This window comes from Oreochromis niloticus, linkage group LG15 (assembly GCF_001858045.2).
Source record: "Oreochromis niloticus isolate F11D_XX linkage group LG15, O_niloticus_UMD_NMBU, whole genome shotgun sequence".
Taxonomy (NCBI): domain Eukaryota; kingdom Metazoa; phylum Chordata; class Actinopteri; order Cichliformes; family Cichlidae; genus Oreochromis; species Oreochromis niloticus.
The window spans coordinates 24,123,008-24,143,601 of NC_031980.2; the positions used below are offsets into that span (position 1 = coordinate 24,123,008).

Below are 20,594 nucleotides of genomic sequence, written 5' to 3' on the forward strand. Positions count from 1 at the left end.
ATTGATGTCTATCTTTGGGCGAGTTAAGCACCTGGACACTTATGACATAATCGTCTTTAAGAGCTCCATCAGGCAGCATCCCGCTGCGCCTGGCGTGACTTTAAAGGACCCAGCTGACTTTCTCTAGCGTCCGAAAAAGAGAAAATAACTTTGAAGGACTCGATTTCTCAGCATGGGACTTGACATGACTCGCAGCAAGGAGCTGGAAAAAAGGAAAACACTCGTAGGGAGAGCGGGTTGGGGGTAATCTTCTCCCTTTCTACGAACCCTGACCTCGCTGCCCTGTGGTGTAAGCTTCTTTACTATCAGCCTGGACCAGCAGCATCGGCACAGACGGGCCGACGGACGCTGATAGAGGAAGAGGAGGAGGAGGAAGGGCAGGAGATCAGACTGTCACAAGTGAGCTGGTTCAGAAACTGAGAAATAAAGATTTAGTTCTTTGATTAAAAGTGCAGATTGAGGCTGATGCAGCAATGCAGAATTAACCAATCAGTTATTTAATTTATTTAATTGTTCCGTTGCAGCCGGTCCAAAAAGCGAGACCCAGGAAAAGTAAGGTCATTACATGAAGAACCAATCAGTGCCTCCCACCTGACCCCCTCAGAATCAGCTGATTTTTTACAGGAACTTCAGCCCACATGTTCCCTTCACTGGTGAGTTGTCATTATTTTTCCAGCGTTTCTGAGTGTTTGGCAGATATCCACATGAAAGTGTCAGTGTGGAAAAACACATTTAAAACACTTGTGAATAATATCCAGTAACCAGCTCTGTGCATCACTGTCATGGGATGTATCATATTTTAAATAAACTGCACCAGTTTAACACAGAGGAACTGAAAAGAGCGCTGGTACCCTGGATGTTTGATGTTTTCTGATAATTTTCTGAGGAAAACTGCCGAAAAAGTGAACTTAAAAAGGGTTTCCACATGGTGGAGGACCCAAATGCAGACACGCGAAATGAAACTTTTAACAGAAAGTGAGCCGTTTATTGTGGCTGATAAGAAGTACACACCAAACGGCTAGGCAAAATCAATTTGACCCTAAACAAAAGCCTAAACTGAGAAAACTAGAAAGTAAACATAAAAAACACCTGAACACGGAAACCTGGGGAGAATACGTAAATACCTGGAAGCAAGAAACCTTGGAAACATGGCATGAACATAACAAATGACCTGACAAAGAATGAATAACAACAGACTATATAAATATACACGAGGGTGACGAGGGTGACGAGACGTAAACTGGGAGCTTGAGACGAGAGACAGAGAGAGGGAGTGAGACATGACGGGCTGAGAGAAACATACATGGATACACATGACAGACAGGGGAGACATGGTACAGAGCACAGGGAGGACACATGTAAACAAGAAGGGTTGATGAGAAAACTGGACCAGACAAATGAAGCTAAACATACAGCAAATGCTAAGAAAAACTAACACATTCCAAACACAAAGAATTCACAAAAAAAACTATAACCTCAAAATGCTGGGTCATAATCACTTTGTCTTTTGCAGTTTAGGGAGTTGAGGTTTATTTTCCCACTTCTCTCTATTTAGAGAGGTAGGTTTTTTTATTCTCATCAGCAGAGGTTGGAAAAAAAGGAATCAGGAGGTCTCACCTGGTCCTGCAGGTGTTGTGCCAGGTCGATGTACTGAGGGGAATCCGGGTCATCCAGCAGCTCTCTGTAACCCGGATCCACCAGGTCGATACTGAACTCCACGATCTGCTCCACCAGACTCTCTGGGACGATGTTTGGAAGCTCTGAGTCCTTCAGGACAGCAAACGAGACAAACGAGAGGCGCTAAAAAGGGACGGCTTACGTGTGTCTCTCTTTAACAATTTGCATTTCCAAATACATGAAACTGACTGGTATCGAAGAAAATAACAAATATGCTTGTGTGAATAGAACCACAAGTGCAGACGAGAAAAAAGAAAAGCTAGAGCGGGAACTTCAGGCTGAAAGCTCTTTTTATGATTCATATTTCGACAATCATAAGGGTCAAAAGGAAGTTTTCATACATCCAAGCGTAACAGGAAATAGCGTATGTCTTTGTTTCTGTCTGAAACTAAAGCAAAGATATCCCATAATGAAAGTACGAGAAAAAAAATGGCTGCAAACATGAAATAGGTTCGTCCCTGTATGTTCAACATAGGCCGTGAAAGAGCAACGACCTCACTGCTGAGGTCATTTCAGAGAACGGTCAGCAGCAGCGAAATGACGCCATGTTCCCTGGGCGGCTTTAAAGGAGTTTGATGTCAAATGTCAGCCCGGGCTTTTTCTCCTCCTCCTCTCACCGTAACCGCAGATCAGTCAGCGGCGTGAGAAAGCAGTAATTATCTGAGGGGGAGGCGTGAGGCGCTTAGCAGCTCCACCTGTGCAGCAGGTAAACCTGCCGTCTGCAGACTGAAGGTCATGTGATCCTTCTCTAAGAAACACACCTGCAAACGTGCACATTTTTCAGGTTTTTGCAAAGCTGGCTTTTTCTTTTATTAGCAACTGTTTCACTGAAATGAGCTGAAAAGAAAATGATGTGACTAAAAATAAGTGCAAAAAACTTCACTGGCTGAAAACTGGCTGAGGTGTAAAGTGAAGTGTGAATGAAGTTTGTGCCCGTGGATGTGATGGGACTTTCTCCTAAAAACTGTGTCTGATGTTGTGACTCCAGCTTGGAGTCTGTTGTTTCGGCTCTCAGCTGACTCAAGCTTCATCCCTAAAATAAACTCCTGTTCCAAATAACCGCTATCTCACAGAAAATAATGAGACCTGTAGCTCTAACGTAACCGTGATGAAATGCTTTTGTTTGCATTCTGGTAGAGATGCTGTGGAGTGAAGCAGAGCATCTGATCTACGTGTAGATGGGTCTGAGCGTGCTGTTATTATTTTATAAGGGACCTATTGAATCTATTATCTGTTTTGGTATTACTACACATTTGGTAACCTGTCTGTTGAGCTCAGATCACAAACTCAAAATCTGATCAACAGGGCTGCAAAGCTGGGCTGTGTGTGGATCTGACGTCACGTTTATTTTAGGCCATGTGCTCCCTTGTTTGTCCGAGACAATAAATTCTTTTCCCACAAAGGGAATCCTGAGCTACTTCCTCCTGCTTTTCCTGGTGGACCCCGAGGCATTCCCAGGTCAGAGGCGATATAATCTGGGTGTGCAGATCTTATCCACTGCAGTGTTACTCTGAGCAAGCCTCTCCAATACCCGCTGAAGGTCACTGCTGATCTTTGTGCTTGTCATATTTATTAATGTAGCGTTAAAAAAGAAACTCCTTGCTTGATATTTGCAGCGGGACAATGATCCCAAGCAACAGCAGATCTCAGAACGGCTGAGAGAGAAAAGAATCGAGGTGCTGCGACGGTCCAGACCTCAGCCTGACTGACATGTTGTGCTCAGAGAGCTGTGCACAGACAAATACTGCAAACCTCAATGAACTTATGCAACACTGTGAAGAAGAGTGGGCTGGAATCCCTGCACAGTGACGTGAGAGGTTGATAAATCACACAGAAAATGATTACTTCAGCTTATTGCTGGTAAAAGTGGTTCTACTCCATCATCAGAGAAAATTAGTTTTTTCACAGGACTGGTTGAAGGATAAACCTTTGAGCTCTCAAGTACGGAGCAGCTAGTAAGCAGCTCTTAATGGGTTACTTACAGGTGATTACAGGTTAAGAAATAGGACAGACGGACAGAAGTGATGCCTTTCACTGAAATTAACTGATGTATAATTTCACGAGTACTCCAGCGTGACATTTTCAGCCTGTCAGACACTTGAGCTCCTTCCTCCTTCAGCTTCCTGCGGCAGATAAGAGCGCCAGATTGATACCACAAATGTAAATGTAAGTGCTCCTCTGTACCTCTTCGAGCTCCTTGGCAGGGCGGGTCGTGTCAGGGGCGGGGCTTGAAGAGACACTCGTAGAACTGAAGAGGACGGCGGTGCTGGTGACGAGCACTGGGGGCGCTGACGGGGCGTTGGTCTGAGCCTCAGGACCTGAAGAGAGACAAGAGCAACGTTAATCTCAGAATAAACCAACTACAATCTACTTGTATAATATATTTGTGTATACGACAATATACAATGAAAAGAGTAAAAAACTATCAGTGTATAAACAGATGATATGCATTCAGCTGAAGATGTCCTACCTGTGATCTCTGGGAGCTTCTGCGTCGGTGCCGGAGTCGTCGCTCCCCTGCACAAAGACGAACACAGCATGACACAAAAATTTCACATTCTGAAAGTGAGCAGGGGTGTCAAACGTAAGGCCCGGGGCCTGGAGTCAGGCCAGCAGAGACTCCAGTCCGGCCCCACTTAACAGCACTGAAAAATGTGAAGCAATTTGTAAATGATTACATTTTACAGCTTTATCATTACTGACAAAGACCTCCCACATGCCCATTCATGCTACAAGTAATTAGAAAATACATTTTAAAAAGTTCCTGTTTATTCACTGTATGTGCTATAGAAGTTCCTGTTTTCACATTGATGCTATTTTTCTGTAATTTCGCACGTTGATTTTTACAGTTTAAGAGTGCTTTCTTTCATTCACTTCAGCAGAATTTCTTTATCGTGTAGAAAAAAATGAGACATGTTGAACATTGCACTTCTTTTTCTTATACTAGAATATCTCAGGGATTAAATGTGAAATTAAATTTCTTTGACATCCCCGATTTGGAGTTATTGAAGAATTTGAAAACTACCAACGCACATCTTTGAGTCATCTTTTCAAACATTTACAAACAATGAAAATAGCTACAGGAATACATATTACACAGACATATTTATTCGTGGCACATAGGTATATTTTAGATTGTATAATGAAAACAGAGGATGATCTAGATAAGTGTAGGATTTGATAAGCGTTTGCTTTCTCCCCCTAACATGGTCACTTTGAGTGACTTCATGTTTGTCTTTTATGTGTATTAACATTTATTACTTACATGTTTGAGATAAAGATTTGATTGATTGATTGATTGATTGATTGATTGATTGATTGATTGATTGATTGATTGATTTCCTGTCACATCTCTCCTGCTCCAGGTTGGTGTATGTACGAGTCAGAACATACACTCAGCTTCAGGCAGTTTTTTCTACTCGTGGTTCTTAATGACATCACAGAGAGAGGATATCCCTAATATGGTAATCTGAAACAGAAGCTCCACCCACCTTCTGTTCAGACCTTCTGTCAGAATGAAGATGGCTTAAAGTAGGAGGAGCTAAAACAGCTTGTTTCACACAGGATTAACTGAGGGGACAGCAGCGAGGCTCAGCGTGATATAAAGAAGGTTTATAAGCGTGATATAAAGAAGGTTTATATGTTGAACTGTGAATCACGCAAAGCTGTTCTAGTATTAGTAATGAGCACAACTGTAAGACTTCTAAAACTATGTTCTACAGATGCACTGATCTGAAATTAAAGACTTTTTTTTATATCCATCACATTTTTAGGCCTCTGTTTGGTTCTGCCAGAAGTTTCTTCCTGTTAAAAGGGAGTTTTTCCTTGCCACTATTGCCACTTTTGCCAAATGCTTGTTGTTTGGTGGGGTTTCTTTCTTTACCTCACACTATAAAGCACTTTGAAGCAGCTGCTGTTGTGTCTGTCCTGTTTTTGGTCGAGTAACGCAGCTCAAAACTTTGCTCTATGTTTGGTGTGAGCACCGGTGGAAAACGGCCGACGTTTGAACAAAATCGGTTTTGCTTCATGATGAGGGTTACATGCTGATATGCATCTGAGTTACTTAATAAAACATGGTGTGTGTTAAAGGTAATGCTAATCCCATATAAAGCAGAGTGTTTTTGGGCTTAAGCCTGTCCCATCCAAATGCCACCACAAACACAAAGGATTTTGCTTTTAAGAGGGAAGAATGGCTTCTTCCAAAGTCTCAAAATGTTTTACAGAGAACATTTAGTGCAGATGAAATATTAAAACCCTTCAAGTAAAAAAAAAAATAAAGGTCTGCATGTTTTTTAATCACGTTGAATGAATCTTGCATAACCTGCCTTGTACTTCTAATAAGAGCCACACTCGACTCATCATAACTTCATCCATCTTTCATGAAGAGAGCAGCAGAACGAGCTGAAACACCGACGCTCAGATCAATGAGTGAAAATGATGAATTAAAGTAATAAACTTCACTCTCCTAACAACTCGCACGCACACACATTACTTTGTATTTATTCCTTTGTGGAAGAGACACAAAGATCAGAAATAATGACGGTGCTGTGTCATCCACGAATGATTACAAACGCACAAAAACGCACCTGTCAGCTCCAAACGGCACTCTCTCCACCGTGTTCGTGACATTAAAGCAACATCTGCACCGATGTGACGTTTCTCCCTGAAACATGACTCACTGATAGACTGCTCAGCTGAACCTATGAAAGTGATGCTTTGCTGCAAATCAATAAACACTTAAAATTTACAAATGAAAACATACATTTGAAAATCCTTTATTGTAGCACTTCAGTCCTTAGTAAAGATCACATGAGGAACCTTGTGATTGCATGTGTTTAATTACCCCTCAAATCTGCTATTTGTTAAAGGAAGTTATTTATTTTTCATGCTCCTCTCCCTTCTGCACACGTTATGTATGGTAAGATGTTTCTGATGCATGAATACATATTTTGAAGGAATCTTTAGATTAAAGTGGCAGAAATGTGTAGACAACAACAGAAAAGAACATAACGACCACCAGAAGCTCATCTAATGTTGTTTTTGTCCAAGCTGTCATTGACGTCAGTCTTGGAAACATGTCTGTAAATTTTAAATATAAAAAACCTATAAGTGGTTCATTTTACTCGGTTTCTGGCACCTGCAAACTTCCCATTCTGTAAATGGCCAATAACTGCCTGGAATTGATTAATTTTGCGGGCAATGACGGTGCTGAAAATCTGCTTCTTCATTCAATTCAATTCAATTTTATTTATACAGCACCAAATCACAACAACAGTTGCCTCGAGGTGCTTTATAGTCTAATATAGACCCTGCAATAGTACATACAGAGAAAAACCCAACAACTATATGACCCCTTATGAGCCAGCACTTTGGCAACAGTGGGAAGGAAAAACTCCCTTTTAACAGGAAGAAACTTCTAGCAGAACCATGCTCACGGGCAGATTGCCGCCCCCGCCTTCATTCAGTGCTCATTGTTAAGTTTAACTAATGAATATTTCTAACAGCTATGCAAAGTTCAGCACGTGGACAGACACTAAAATCGTGTTGGTCTGCATAAAACCTCTGAAACACGCCTCAGGGAGTGAGGGTTCAATCAGAACCACAATCCTTTTAACCAGATTAGAACATCTGATCTTTAGACTGTAAACGTGTAAAACTACACAAACGTGTATCCATGTGTACAGTGTATACTTTTCAGTGGATACACAGGATATACTGCATAAAGACAAAATGAAATTTCTATAGTAGACAGTGAAAAACAGGAACAGTGTTTTATTTAAATTTTTTACCCAGTAACTTTGTTGTAGCATGAATGACCATGTGGGAAGTCTCTGTCAGTAAATAAAGCTGTAAAACTTCTGAGCTACAGCTAAAAGTCCAAAATTTACACCTTCTATCACTTTTTTCAATACTGTTTAATGGGACTGCATTATTCTGGTCCTCGGGCCTTATGTTTGATACCTCTGCTTTAGACAATTGGGTCAGTTTTTATTTGAAGCTGGTTCCAAACTACAGTCTCACAGTTTTGTACTAAAAAAAAAGTCCAGGCTGTCTTTTTTTTTAAAGAAATCACCAAACACACCGTAAAGTTTTTAATGTAAAGCTGATTTTCGCTCTGACACTCAAATCATTTGTTTAAATGACATTTCTGGACTCCTGCGGGTTCACACCCTCACACACACTGTTTAATGGCCTTGTTTGCATCATATTCACATTATCAGTGTGCATGCAGTCAGAGAAGCACAGTGAGAGCTTAACGAACATGAATCATCTGTCAGCTCTTACCGTGATGAAGGCCTCCTGTCTCTCAGCCGGTCCATCCTCTGTAAACCAATCAGAAACCAGAACAATCGTTTACTTTCACCACACATTATTTCAGCTCGTGTGCAGCTGTTTGGTTTTACTTTAACTGATTATTTGATTTACTTTTACACCAGGCTTCATTTAAAAAGTGCCTCTTGTGGTTTAAACCTTCATTTGGCTGCAGCTGTCCCTGAAGTTTTACAAACCTTCTGGCCATTAAAATTATTAAATCTCCACAGTATCATTTTTTTAAAACGACTCTGAATGTTAATGAACATTTTAAATGTCCAGCTCGCTCATATTCCCAGCAGTGTTGAGCAGCTAAATGATATTAAAGCAGCTCTTTTCTCCTCTGCAGGTTAACTGGACTGATTCAATATAAATCTCAGCAGTTTTTAATATTCGTGCCGTTAATGTTGAGACTTTACAGACAGGACAGATGCTGCGGTGACGAATGTTTGCATGTTTGCTGATGGATTTACAACGCGGCTGCCGGCCAACAAACTCCAACCACCCTCCTGCAGTGAGGCGCCTGAAGGATTTAGAGGGACTGATTCATGCTGGGAGAGTCACAAGAACCTCCAAAATCAGCTTATTTGTTGTAAAAAAAAAAAGCAAAAAATATCATAAATTAAGAAAACTAATTAGCTCATTGTGATCAAAACATTAAATGGAAATGAATAAAAAAAAGTTGAAAAAACAGCAGAAATGTCTGTAAGGACGCAAACAAACAACACTGACAGCAAAACATTAAAATATACTGGAAGTGTCTGTAGCTGAAGTGTCTTTGGCATCGGCAGGCTTTCCTGCACATGAAAAACAATACAAAAAAACTGAATTAAGCAAAAAAACTGGTTGAGTTGAGGCTCAGGTACAAAAAAAAAAGAAACCAAAGAAAGTGAAGGACCTTCAGAAAACCGTAAATAGTATAAAGTAAAAACTGTCTCCATTCAGTGTCACTGTGATTGGATTAACATCAGGTTCTCGATTAAATAGAGATGACGAGGAGCACTATATATTTACTCCAGTTCACTGTGTGCCTCTGACTGACAGCGAAGCTCACTCCGCTTCATTTATTTAAAAGCATCCAAGACGTAACTCACGCCTTCAACATAACGATGAAAACAATGACAGGTTAGTTGAGATAAACATGAAACATGGTTTGCAGGCAGATGTGAAGAATCTCGTTCGTACCCGCTGAATCATGCTCATGTGCTCCTCTGAGCCGCTGAAGTTTTTGGCGAGGTCAGAGATGCAGAGCGACTCGTGCTGACACGTGTGAACCCATCGCTGGTACTCGGCCGTCCCCGGAATCCTGTCGAAGAAGATCCTGAATGCCTCCCACACCGCCTCCTGACAAACTGACCACGCGCACGCACGCACACACACGCACACACACACCATGTTCAGCATTGAACACCTTGCTGCTGGATCCAGATGTTTCTTTATAACATCACAACATCGTTTTCTAATCTGATGTGCACTTTTAAACGTGTACAAAATTATTCCAAGTGTCCAGTGTTGTCACATCTCACAGAGATGAAGATTTATTTAAATCCAGATTGACTCCAAAAGTTAACCAGCAAACATCAAAATTATCCTAAACCTTAGGTTTAAACCTTCGACCTCGTCTGATGACAGAAAAACTGCACAGGTGGATGTTGATGTTGTGCCACATCACTGAAATAAAGAAGATGTGTGTGTGTTTTTAATATAGTGATATTTGATTAATAACTAATTTGGTCACATGGTCGTGATTAGGCCACCACACAATATCCACAATATCCTCACAGTAGCCTCATTCTTTTTAATATAAACAACATTTTATCCATTTATGCATGTTTACATGGATAAACATGTACATGTTTATCTATATGCAAATACAGTTTTGTTGCAAGGTAATTTTAAATGAATCGGACAGTTTCAGCTCTCCAACCTCCAGAGGACGTTTTTAACTCTGCAGCAGTGTCTGTGATGGATGAATTAACTGAGGAGGATTAAAAAACAAAAATTGATGGCACAGTAAGATTGGTTTAGTCGTCCATCCATCTTCTTCTGCTGAAGTCTAACAGGCGTGCAGTTTATGTCTTCCAAAACAGACAAAATGTAATGAATTGCAGACACGTGGAGAAAGGCAAACTAAACCAAGGTGAGCCTTTCTTTTATGGGCTCTTTACTAAGTGCATCAGAAAAGTAAAAAAAGAACCCCAAAGCTGGAGACACATATGGGAGGTTAACAGACACTGAGACAAAGACTGAGGGGAAGACGGTGCTGTTTATACACGAGGGTAAGTAAAGCAGAAACAGCAGGGTAACAAGACACAGGAGGCAAAATCAAAGAAATAAGGCTAAACACAAGACAAACTGCCAAAATAAAACAGGAAGTGACACGTGAATTAACTTAACAAAAAGATCAGACAGGAAACACTGTCACACACAGAACAGTCACACCCAGGGTCATTCAATTCAATTCAGTTCTTTAAGAGTTGCCTCAAGTAGCTTTGTATGGTAAGGCCCCACAATAATACTGAGAAAACAGAGAAAGCCGTCTGGTGTGAATGCTTAGAGGTGAGTGGAGGAAGACAGGACGAAAGAAATTCACGATCAATGATTTCATCGACTGACCCCCAAGAAAACGTTCACATGAGAATGCTGCACCACAGACGTGATCGTGGTTTTATTTAGGTAGCAAAGATGCAATACTTATTATTACTGCAGTAATCAGACCAGTATTTCTTGCTTTGTCTGAATGAACCACCACCGTCTGTGGAAACATCGGCTTCTGTCTGGTTTCACTGGGAATAACTAAAGAAGGTCCATCGGTGGGATCTGTGAGCAAAGCTGTATGATTTTCACTTTTTAAACAACACACTGAAGCCTTCGGTATTTCCAAATTTACAGAACACACACGAGACTTTGGGCCAATCTGCTCTGAATCAATCGGACAATAAAGTCCATGTTAGACGAGGATAAAAGATCAAACAGGAGCGCGAGCAGAGATAAGATGAGAAAGATGAAAAGATTATGTGCATGACACGCAAATCAGCAGAGATGAAGCGTGAACGTGTGAAAACAGAATTAAGCCGTCAGAGTGAGTTTCATCCCGCAGACGGGATCTTCCTGACATTTACAGCACAGGATAAAGGAACATGAACACAGCACGCAGCTCTGCAGGCTGCAGACGCTGCGCATACATGGGTAAACATTAAAACACCTTTAATTTGGCTTCTTGCAAGTACGAGCTCCTGGGTGCCGGTAATAACAATAAATAGTCATAAAAGAGTGAATTTTAACTGAGGGAAAAACGTATCTGAAGAGATTCACGCGTCTTGTTTATGAAATTCATGTTTTATCCAAAGCTACTCTGGCCCGTTTTTCTTTGGTAGTATCCGGCTAAACACGCATACAGCCCGAAGTGAGCTGCATTTAAAACTGATGTCACAAACAGTTTTCATCCGTCATCTCAGAGCTGCTCTGTCAGGGGCGACTCAGATGAGATCGAGGCTTAAAAAGAAAGAGATTTATTAGACCAGCTATGAGCACAACGAAGAAAAAGCTGAATTATGTGAGGACTCTTTGGCCTTTAGACGCCATTTAATTATTTTTAGGGGGTGCTCGGGGCGCGTGGTGCACAGCTATGCCCCCCGCAGGGGTCTAGACGCTGACGGTGTGGGGAGGGAGGTGAAGGCTGATGTGGATCAATGTGAAGTGCAGCGGGAGCTCAGAAGGAAAATGAAGATGGAGGAGGACGCCATCGATCTGAAGCCACAGCCGGAGGAAGGAGGAGTTTAAAAATGACGGCAGCGAAATGCTCGAGGTGGATGCCGCGACCGACCAACTATAACTTTTATATATATAACCCCATGTTTTCACGCAAATGGGTGCTCGCTGCTGAAGATTAGGGGCATACTTGATTTTTGGGTAATGCTGAACTCTGTTTTCATGGCATTACTATCAAAAGGAGATGGCGTCCCACGACTTGTGCCGACCGTTCACAACCAGACTGAAGGACGGTGAGGTTTTCCATTCACGCTGTAACCTGCTGACGTGCTTTAAAGCTTCAACAACAGGCTTTTAAATCTACAGCTAAACTGCTGCTGTATTAAGATGTGCTTGTTATAAAGCTTCTTCTTAGCAGCTTCAGAGCTGACCTCTGTGAATGACGATAATGAGCTTTGTGAAAATGGAGTGAAGTGGAGGTTGATTTGGTTTTGTCCTCTTTCTGGGCATCCTGCACTGACAGATTTTATCATCATCAGAAAGCCTCATTAAATCCACGAGTTTCCTTTAGCAGCAAGAGAAGATACGAGACTCAGTCTGCAATGTTTTTCACCTGGATGTCCACATTTATACAGCCTGCATGCAAAAACCACAAGTGTGAAGAAGTATCTGTGATGAGGAGTTTCTAGTCCAGCAGTCTGATCTTCCTGGCCTCAGCTCTCCTTCACACCTTTCCTTAAGCTCATGGTGTTTTGTATAAAGGTAAAGAAAAAGTGATTAGAAAACGTCACTGGGGGTGGGGGGCTGTCACCTTTTGGACCACCTGCAGACACGGGACTCCTCACACTGTCCTGCATATGTTGCTCAGAAGATTTGTGCGGAGGCCGTTTGGTTTTACAGGTACGATCCCCGTGCTTCTGTTCCTGTGCTGAACAAGCAGCAGAGCTCGGCACTTTTCTGTGCGGAGGAGGGGAGTGACTCACATCTGTGACTCACTTCATCGCTCCTCAGTGGCGCTGTGACGGGTCAGCTGGCTCGAGTGTGGGATCATGTACCTGTGCTTTCCTCCACTCCCCCCCTCCTCCACAGTGAAACTCCCTGCTGGAAACTGTGTGAAGAAACCGACACTTCTGCACTTCAGCTTTGTCTTTTCTGTGTGCGGACGTCTGCAGGTAAAATCTGCTAAATTTAAGGCTTTTAAAGCTCCTCTTGAAGTTCACTCTGATTAAATTTAATACTTGAAAGCATGCAAACACTTACAACCAGTGAAATTATATTCACAGCATCATGTTTAATTGCTTTGTCCTCCACATTTAAAAAAAATTGTGGAGCCACAAATTAAATTTTCTCACAACAAAAAGCAGCACAGTGGTGAGGGCAGTGCGAGTTAAAGTTGAAGAAAAGCTAAAAATTTGGAGATTGCCTTTCCAAATGTGCACGTTTTTAGGAAAAGCATTGCTTCCCTTTCTGAAACTGAACTGAAATCCCCATGCTGGAACACCAACATCAGCCTATTCTTTGAATTTTTTAAGTTTTAACTACCCCCTACACCCCCACACCTCACTATTTCTTTTTTTTTTACACCATCTGTGGTTCCAACACTCTATCGTACTGCTCAATGTAAGGACCTCATCTTAAGGAAGAGGTAATAACAAGGAGTGCATTCAGCGCTGTCATCCGATCCAGTCCAGATGTTCTTTGATATTTATTCCCTCTCTCGTCTTCATCAAATGATTTCTGAACATTTCTGAACAAACTGATGTAAATTCATTCTGATGTCAGTCAGTGAGGCTCATAAACAGCCAGAATAAAGAGGAGACATGGCGCTCAAAGCACGCCGTGTCACGAACAGAAGCGTATGGGTGCAGTCTGTAACAGGGTGGAGGTTCATGACTGTTTCAGCTGTTTACTGCCTCCTGCATCCACCCACATACACAATTCTTACCAAAGCATCAGAAAACATTTTTTTCACTACTGCAAAGAAAATAAGTAGATAGTAAAATATTTTTCACCGTTTATATCGGTGTCGTGTAACTTTGCACGTGTGCATCAAACCTATACTCCACTGGGAAAAAAAAAATCTTTCTAAACTCTTAAATTTGGAGCAGATTTACCAAACTCAATATTTGTCTGGTGGTTTTTACATCCTGGTGACCAGTGACACATTCTTTACACTGGAGCTTCAAAATAAAAGCCCCAAAAGTGCGTGTTTGTAGGAATTTAAACGATATCAATATTTGTCCAATATTTCAGAGTTGTTTGCAGATTTATTGGCAGAAAACCAGCAAATGATTTAGGAAAGGTCAGATAAGAAGCCCTGCTGAGACTGTTAAAAGGGTTTTTTTCTTGCCACTGTCTCATCGGGAGTCGTCTGATTGTTGGGGTTTCCCTCTATTATTGCAGGGGCTTTACCTTACAACGTGAAGCACCTTGAAGCGACTGTTGTTGTGATTTGGTGCTCTATATATAAAACTTGAATTCAATTGTAGTATACCTGCAATTTATCAGAGGAATACTGCTGACAACAGCGATTAGGGGGTATTATTGTCTCCAGAGTAATACAAATTGTACCTCTGAGCTGGTAGTACGCCTGGTGGCTGGCGATCACCTCACTGATGGTCTCCTGGGGGCAGATTCTCACTCCGGAGTGTAAAAACACTGACCTCTTGGATCGCCGTAGCTCTGGTTCAAAACCTGAGCTTTTGGTGAGGGTGGGCATCTTGAGCAGCTGCGCCAGTCCCGCCGGGCCAACGGCCTCCATCTTCACTCCAGCAGAGTCCATCCTTCTGTCGCCCTCTAAACCAGACAAAGAGAGAAGGTAAAAAATAACTTCAGGGTCAAAACGCAGTCAGTGCAGAGCAGATCGCAGTCAGATCCAAATCCCTGGCATTTGTTTAGAGCAACAGATGGGTGGTGTTTACTACAAAGGGCAGCGCAGCTCATGTCACCAGATTTAAACAACATTTGAAAACAGTCGAAATCGGATTTAGAGTCATTTTCTGCCACTGGCGACACAAACGACGCTGCCTGATTTAAACCCCATCCGTCTGGTACTACAAGAGGCTTAAAACAAACAGGAGAAGAAGCGTGGAGCTGCAGGAGAGGAATCAGAGCCGAACGCAGTGAAGAGCAGATAAAACACCAGCTGCTGCTACGTTGCTGTGGTAAATAAACAGATGCCAGATATTTCAGAGACAAACACACATCGTGACGAGTCAAACGCAGACTGATGGAGCAGCGTCAGGACCACAGTGACACCACCGCCGGTCTGATTTACTTTGCAAAGAGTCAGAGGTAGAAAAGACGTCCATAAACCAAAAAGCATTTCAGTAATTAGACAGATCCACATTAAATTTGATATTTTCTGTCTCCAACCTTTAGAAACTGAATAGTCTGAGCCTTTGGACGACTAGTTTCTGACATTTAATATGCAAAAAAACTCTTTAAGAGACAATGAAAGTAGTTGTGGTCATTTCAGAAACAAAAACTACTTATCCAAGTCTGATATGTCCAGAACAGGGGGGCACAGAGACTTTACCAAAGGGAAAATCTGGGTCTGCTCCCAGTAGGACATGGCTGAAACACCTCAGATGAGAGCCCAGACACCCTTCAGTGTCTTTGAAAAATAAAGCATATAGTTAGGGCTGGATCAGGTGAACCTGAATCCTCCCTTAGTTATGTTGCAATAGGTGTAGGCTGCTGGGGGGTTCCCATGATGCACTGGGTGTTTCTTCTTCAGTCACCATGTGTATCCACCCTTCTGCATTTAATCATTAGTTCTTATTAATCTCTGGCTCTCCCTGAGTGACGTGATGGTTGGTTTCTTCCGCTTAAAAGGAAGTTTTTTCCTTTGCTTGCTCAAAAGGGGGGGTTGTTTGATTGTTGGGGATTTCTCTGTGTTTTGTAGGATCATTAGCTTAAAATATTAAGTGCCTCAAGGCACTTAATATTTTGGAGATATAGAAATAAGATTGTATTAAATTTGCAGGAAGCTCATTTCTATCACTATCGTTTAAACCAGAATCAGACCAGTTATAGCAAACAGAGTCGTGGTCTGAATGCTTTGTTGTGCCAAACACACATAGATGCTTTCTTCACCACATTAGTGCAGATCACCAGTCTGCTCCCTCCTTATTCCCTCACTCATAAGCAAAGACCTCAAGATACTTTACCTCCTCCACTTGAGGCAGAAACGCCTTCCCAACCTGGAGTGGACACTTGGAGGTGCCAGTCGCTTCGCACTCGGCTGCAAACTGACCAACCAACCTGACAAGTTCTGCTCTCCAGGTGTGCTCATAACTTCTGTACATAAAAGTGATGAAGAGACTCGATGACGGAGGGCAGCCCTGGCTCATCCTAATGTACAGATGTCCAGTGTAACGTAGGTTAATGTTTCTGTATGAAGTCAGGACCAGCAAACTCATATACAAGAATCATATCCAATATTCTACATCACATTTATTACCAGAGTCATCTTCAAATAGCACAACAACAAACGTCTTACAGATGGCAACCACCATGTTTCCCAAGAAGAACATGATGAAGAAGAATTTCATGCTGTTGGACATCAGCAGCGAAAAACATCCCGACCTGGGATATTTTTATATATATATATATATTATATATAGTGAGAAAAATATAAACTGATTTATAATAAATATCTCCTCACATGACAACAGCTGTTTGCAGAAAAATGAGAAAGGAGTGAAAGAAAAGCAGTGACATCATAAGATTAATTAAAAAAACAAAGGTTGTCACTTCTACAGGATTCATCATCAAAGATGTGCTCTGAAAGCAAACGCACAGCTTCATGGCTACGAGCTGGTAAACAGAGTCAGAGAGTATTTTATATCCGGCAGATTTACAGTTTTTGTGTTTTAGCCCATAAGATAATCCTGAACTTTCAGACACCACACCAGCATGTTACCAGTTTGTTAACAGCGTGTTAGCAGTATATTACCAGCATGTTACCAGCGTGTTAGTAGTGTGTTAGCAGTGTGTTAGCAGCGTGTTAACAACATGTTAGCAGCGTGTTAACAGCGTGTTAGTCGCGTGTAAGCAGACACAGATGCAAACTCTAACATCACTGCCCAGATCTGAGGAGAATGGATCCACACTTTGTTCCCTCAGTGGTCTCATTCAGAGGGTGAAAGCTCTGTAAGTTCTTAGTTTGACTTGTTCATCATCACAGCTAATTTTTACATCCTCCCCTCTGGCTGTCTCGGTTAGTTACACAATAATCACGCAACAAATCTTTAAATTAAAATGTCATGGACACGACTGCAGAGCACAACAACGTAAGCATCAAGATTTGTGACTGAGATTTGTGTTCTCACAGGCGAGTCCCTGAAAGGTTTTAGGTTATCAGTGTCTGTTGAAGTGTCAGCGGTTTGAAGGCTGGTATGAAATGATCTTTCTAGAGATGCTGACTTTCTGTGACCTCCTAACCCGCTGCTAAACAACACTTATCCCAGTTTTTTTTTCTTTCTGACAGACCTTTAAGTTTATTTTAGTTCAACATACATAGATGACAATAACACATTTACATGAGTGACATTTTTTGCAAAGAAAATAAATCATAAAGAAGCTGCAGCGTTACAGCTGAATGCAGAAGAAAGTCTCCAAGATATGTTATGAAGCATTAATGTGACTAAATCCTCAGTATCCTACAGAACCTGATGGATTCTGGGCATTAAAGTCAGCTTGAATCAGAGGATTTTATAACTGTAAATTATGCAAATTTTTTCTAGTTTTCTAAATGTAAACATCATAATCGTTACAATTTATGAATCCTGACATCTTCTGAACACCGACGCTTTTACTGTCTGCCCTGACGGTGAATGTAGGATGTAAAAGTATTTAAATACTTCACTTCTGAGTTTGCTCTCATTAGATATCGTTTTCTATCCAAAGAAGCTGCAATGCTGAAAATGTCCAGGTTAATTTTGATGATGTGCTTTTTTATGCAGCACTGATGTGACTAAATCCTTCCGTGTCAGTGCGGACATTAATTCTGCGCTTCAGTTTGAAGGAGCAGTAATACCTGTAAATGATGCAGTGTGTTTTTAAAAAACAAGGGGACATCAGGAAAAACAGAAACTGATGAATTAAAGATATTAAACCTGTGAGTGATGCAGAAATGTTTCTAAAGGTTTCTAATGACTGAACTGAGAAAGTTACCACCACCAAATTACACCAATAAAACCTTTTTGTGTTGAATATTTCATAAAGCTGTCTGGTGCTGCATGTAACTCCATGTTTTTGACCTTTTCTTCTGATTCTCTCTATGTTCTTGTTTCTAAACCTCCACCTATCCCTCACATTCACTTTGGGCACATTAATCTGTGTGAGTCCTTCAGCGTTTCTCTGTTTTTTGTTTATCTGCTGCACGGAGCAGAGCCGAGTTCAGCGTTTGCCTTACAGTCATTGCTCAGGGTCGACTCTCTCCTTCAGGCGCCCACACACACTAAAACTGGAAGCACTCGGTGTACCAGAAGGACGCTCCTAAACAAGAGGTTTGTTGTAGATAAATTTAGGACAGCATGAGTCAAAGTGAGGGTTGTAATTCATCGAGCTGCTTTTGGGAGAAATAAACAGCCTGAGAAATGTTTTGAAGTGAAGGTGAACTTTGTTTTATAACTTTGATTATCAGCCCCTCTTTTGTCAGATTTTTAGCTTTCTTTCTTTCCTGAATAAGTGAGGAGAGAAAGCTGTAATTCAAATTGTCAAGCTGTCAGCACGCCAGCCATGAATCTACTGAACTGCCATTATCTGTTTCTGCATTTCCATTTGCATTGAGGACATGTTTGCACACACATAAATGGAGGAAGGCAAACTTCTTGCGGTGTCGTCATGCATTTAAACTGCCTTTTTGGTATCCTTGGGGGAAAAGTGACAGTCCAACTCCATGATGACTTCACAGCCAAGTACTTACGCAATCGTAATAGGCTTTGCTTCACATTGTGACCAAGTTTAGTACGAGTATAGATAGCCTTACTCTTTAAACCCTCATATCTAACCTCTCTGTTTGCAAAGAATAAAAAGCGAACCAACGAGGCTCACCTTTAATCACGGCAGCCTGCGGAGCGACGGCGAGCAGCAGAGCGAGTCCAAACGCCCAAAGCATCATGAAGGACGGTCTCCTGAAGTGTGAACGTCAAAGTAAATCCAGCAGCACAAGGGAAGGTGGCAGCGGAGAGGAGGGGGCTCCTCTGGCTCAGGTGGAGATCATGGGCGCGGGTCGACCTCGTGTCATTCGGGGGACCCTGAGCGGCTGCTGAAACACTCCCGATGAATTCCAGGATGTGTGTGGAAGCGTAAACCGATCCAGAACAAGACCTGCTGCAAAGTGTGGCAAGAGTGACGAGGTTAAAAAAGTAGGCACTGTTTCTGGAATAATCTGTTTATCTACTGCTCAGACATAATCCGTCTTTACCCCGCAGCCCTCGCAGCGCAGGCGTCATCCTGTTAGTGGCTTTCTGGGGGCATCTGTCAACCACGATGACCGGTTTGCTCGACGCACCCCCTCCTGGCCCAGCCGGACACGCCGCGCCATGGTTCCCTGGCTGCTTTCAATCAAGGCATCCTGCAGGCCTCACCGCTCCGAGCAGTCCTCATGAGCACATCACATGTCTGCACAGAATCAGGTTGCTGAACCTTTGAATCTTTGCTGATGTTTTTCTGTTTCGTTTGGCTGTTTCCTGCACGTTTCTGTCTCTGGACTTCATTGTTTCAATTCAAAAACACGATCGCTGCACAAAACTGTGACAACCGTCGGGCTCGGAGGAATAAATGAATACTTAAATCCTCCGCTCAATGTACTTTCATGCCTTTGTTACAAATCCAATAAGTCCAGAAGCTTATGCCATCTCAGGGTTAAAGTCCCAGGAAGCTCCAGACAAATGATGTTTGTTCCACAAGTGGAGAAGTCCTTTAAAAGGAAATCTGACTCCGACACATGAAAATAAATGATTTTAGATCAGAGAGCTGAAACTGCACAGCGCGCAGAGTCTCGGGATGAAAAGAAGAAATACGATCAATCATTTTACTTGAACACAGTAAAAAATATTAACATATTAATAACTCTGCTCTTTTACTTTGAAACTATGATGTTTCTGCCTACAAAATAAAACTAATTTAAAACATTTAAATTGCTTCTTGCCGTCTTATCTGTAGCACTTTTACTTTGATATTCTGCTTAATTAATTAATAGAGTTCATTTAGAATATGGATCAGTTTAATATTAAACTTCTCAAATATCTGATGTAAAAGTTGTCTGTTATCACTAACACAACAATTAAAAATCCCTGTGTTCACAACAAATATGAAAAATAAACCCACTTTAAAACAAAAATCTTTTTTTACTGCTTTTTAAATTTTCTAAGCCGATTAATGGATAAATTATGTGTACACATATTTTGCAATTTTCAGTTTTCATTTCAAAACTTTTCCTCTTAATTAGCCGACTTTTACTTTGTTTCATTTGGTTAATATTCACTTTAGAAAGACACAAACCGTGATCACATCCAAATTTCTGCTCTCGAACAGACTGTCAGAAAAGTGTCAAAACCCAAACACGTATACATACAGTATATAAAAAAATACTTTTATGTCCATCTTATAAAAACAATATAAAACCAACAAAATACAGTCGTACTGGAGAAGCTGCAGGCAAACACTGTCAGGTATGTCATCATGTTACTCAGATAAAAGGCTTAAACAAATCTAATTCTTTTAGTTCTCCCACAATAGTTTAATATTTAATGAGTGAATAATTAGATGAAACTTTCCCAAAGGACATGCTGACAGATCATAATCTCCCTTTTTTTCCATCCAGCAACCAAAAAGAAAAAAAAATAAAATCACTCTGAGGAAGCTGGAACCAGATTATTTTA

The 20,594-nt window shown here is 41.4% G+C and overlaps 1 protein-coding gene across 1 annotated transcript in view; it reads right to left on the bottom strand.

Annotated features, from left to right (window-relative positions):
• The window catches only part of LOC102082351 (interphotoreceptor matrix proteoglycan 1a), a 52,440-nt gene extending 37,943 nt beyond the window's left edge, over window positions 1-14,497 (bottom strand). Inside the window, exons 1-6 of the mRNA XM_025899067.1 lie at window positions 14,272-14,497; window positions 9,175-9,341; window positions 7,963-8,000; window positions 4,148-4,194; window positions 3,862-3,995; window positions 1,618-1,767 (exon numbers count right to left, since the gene is read on the bottom strand). Coding sequence (XP_025754852.1) covers window positions 1,618-1,767; window positions 3,862-3,995; window positions 4,148-4,194; window positions 7,963-8,000; window positions 9,175-9,341; window positions 14,272-14,482 — 747 coding nt within the window. The 5' untranslated portion in view covers window positions 14,483-14,497. The remainder of the gene's footprint in view (window positions 1-1,617; window positions 1,768-3,861; window positions 3,996-4,147; window positions 4,195-7,962; window positions 8,001-9,174; window positions 9,342-14,271) is intronic.
• Window positions 14,498-20,594: the final 6,097 nt, after the last annotated feature.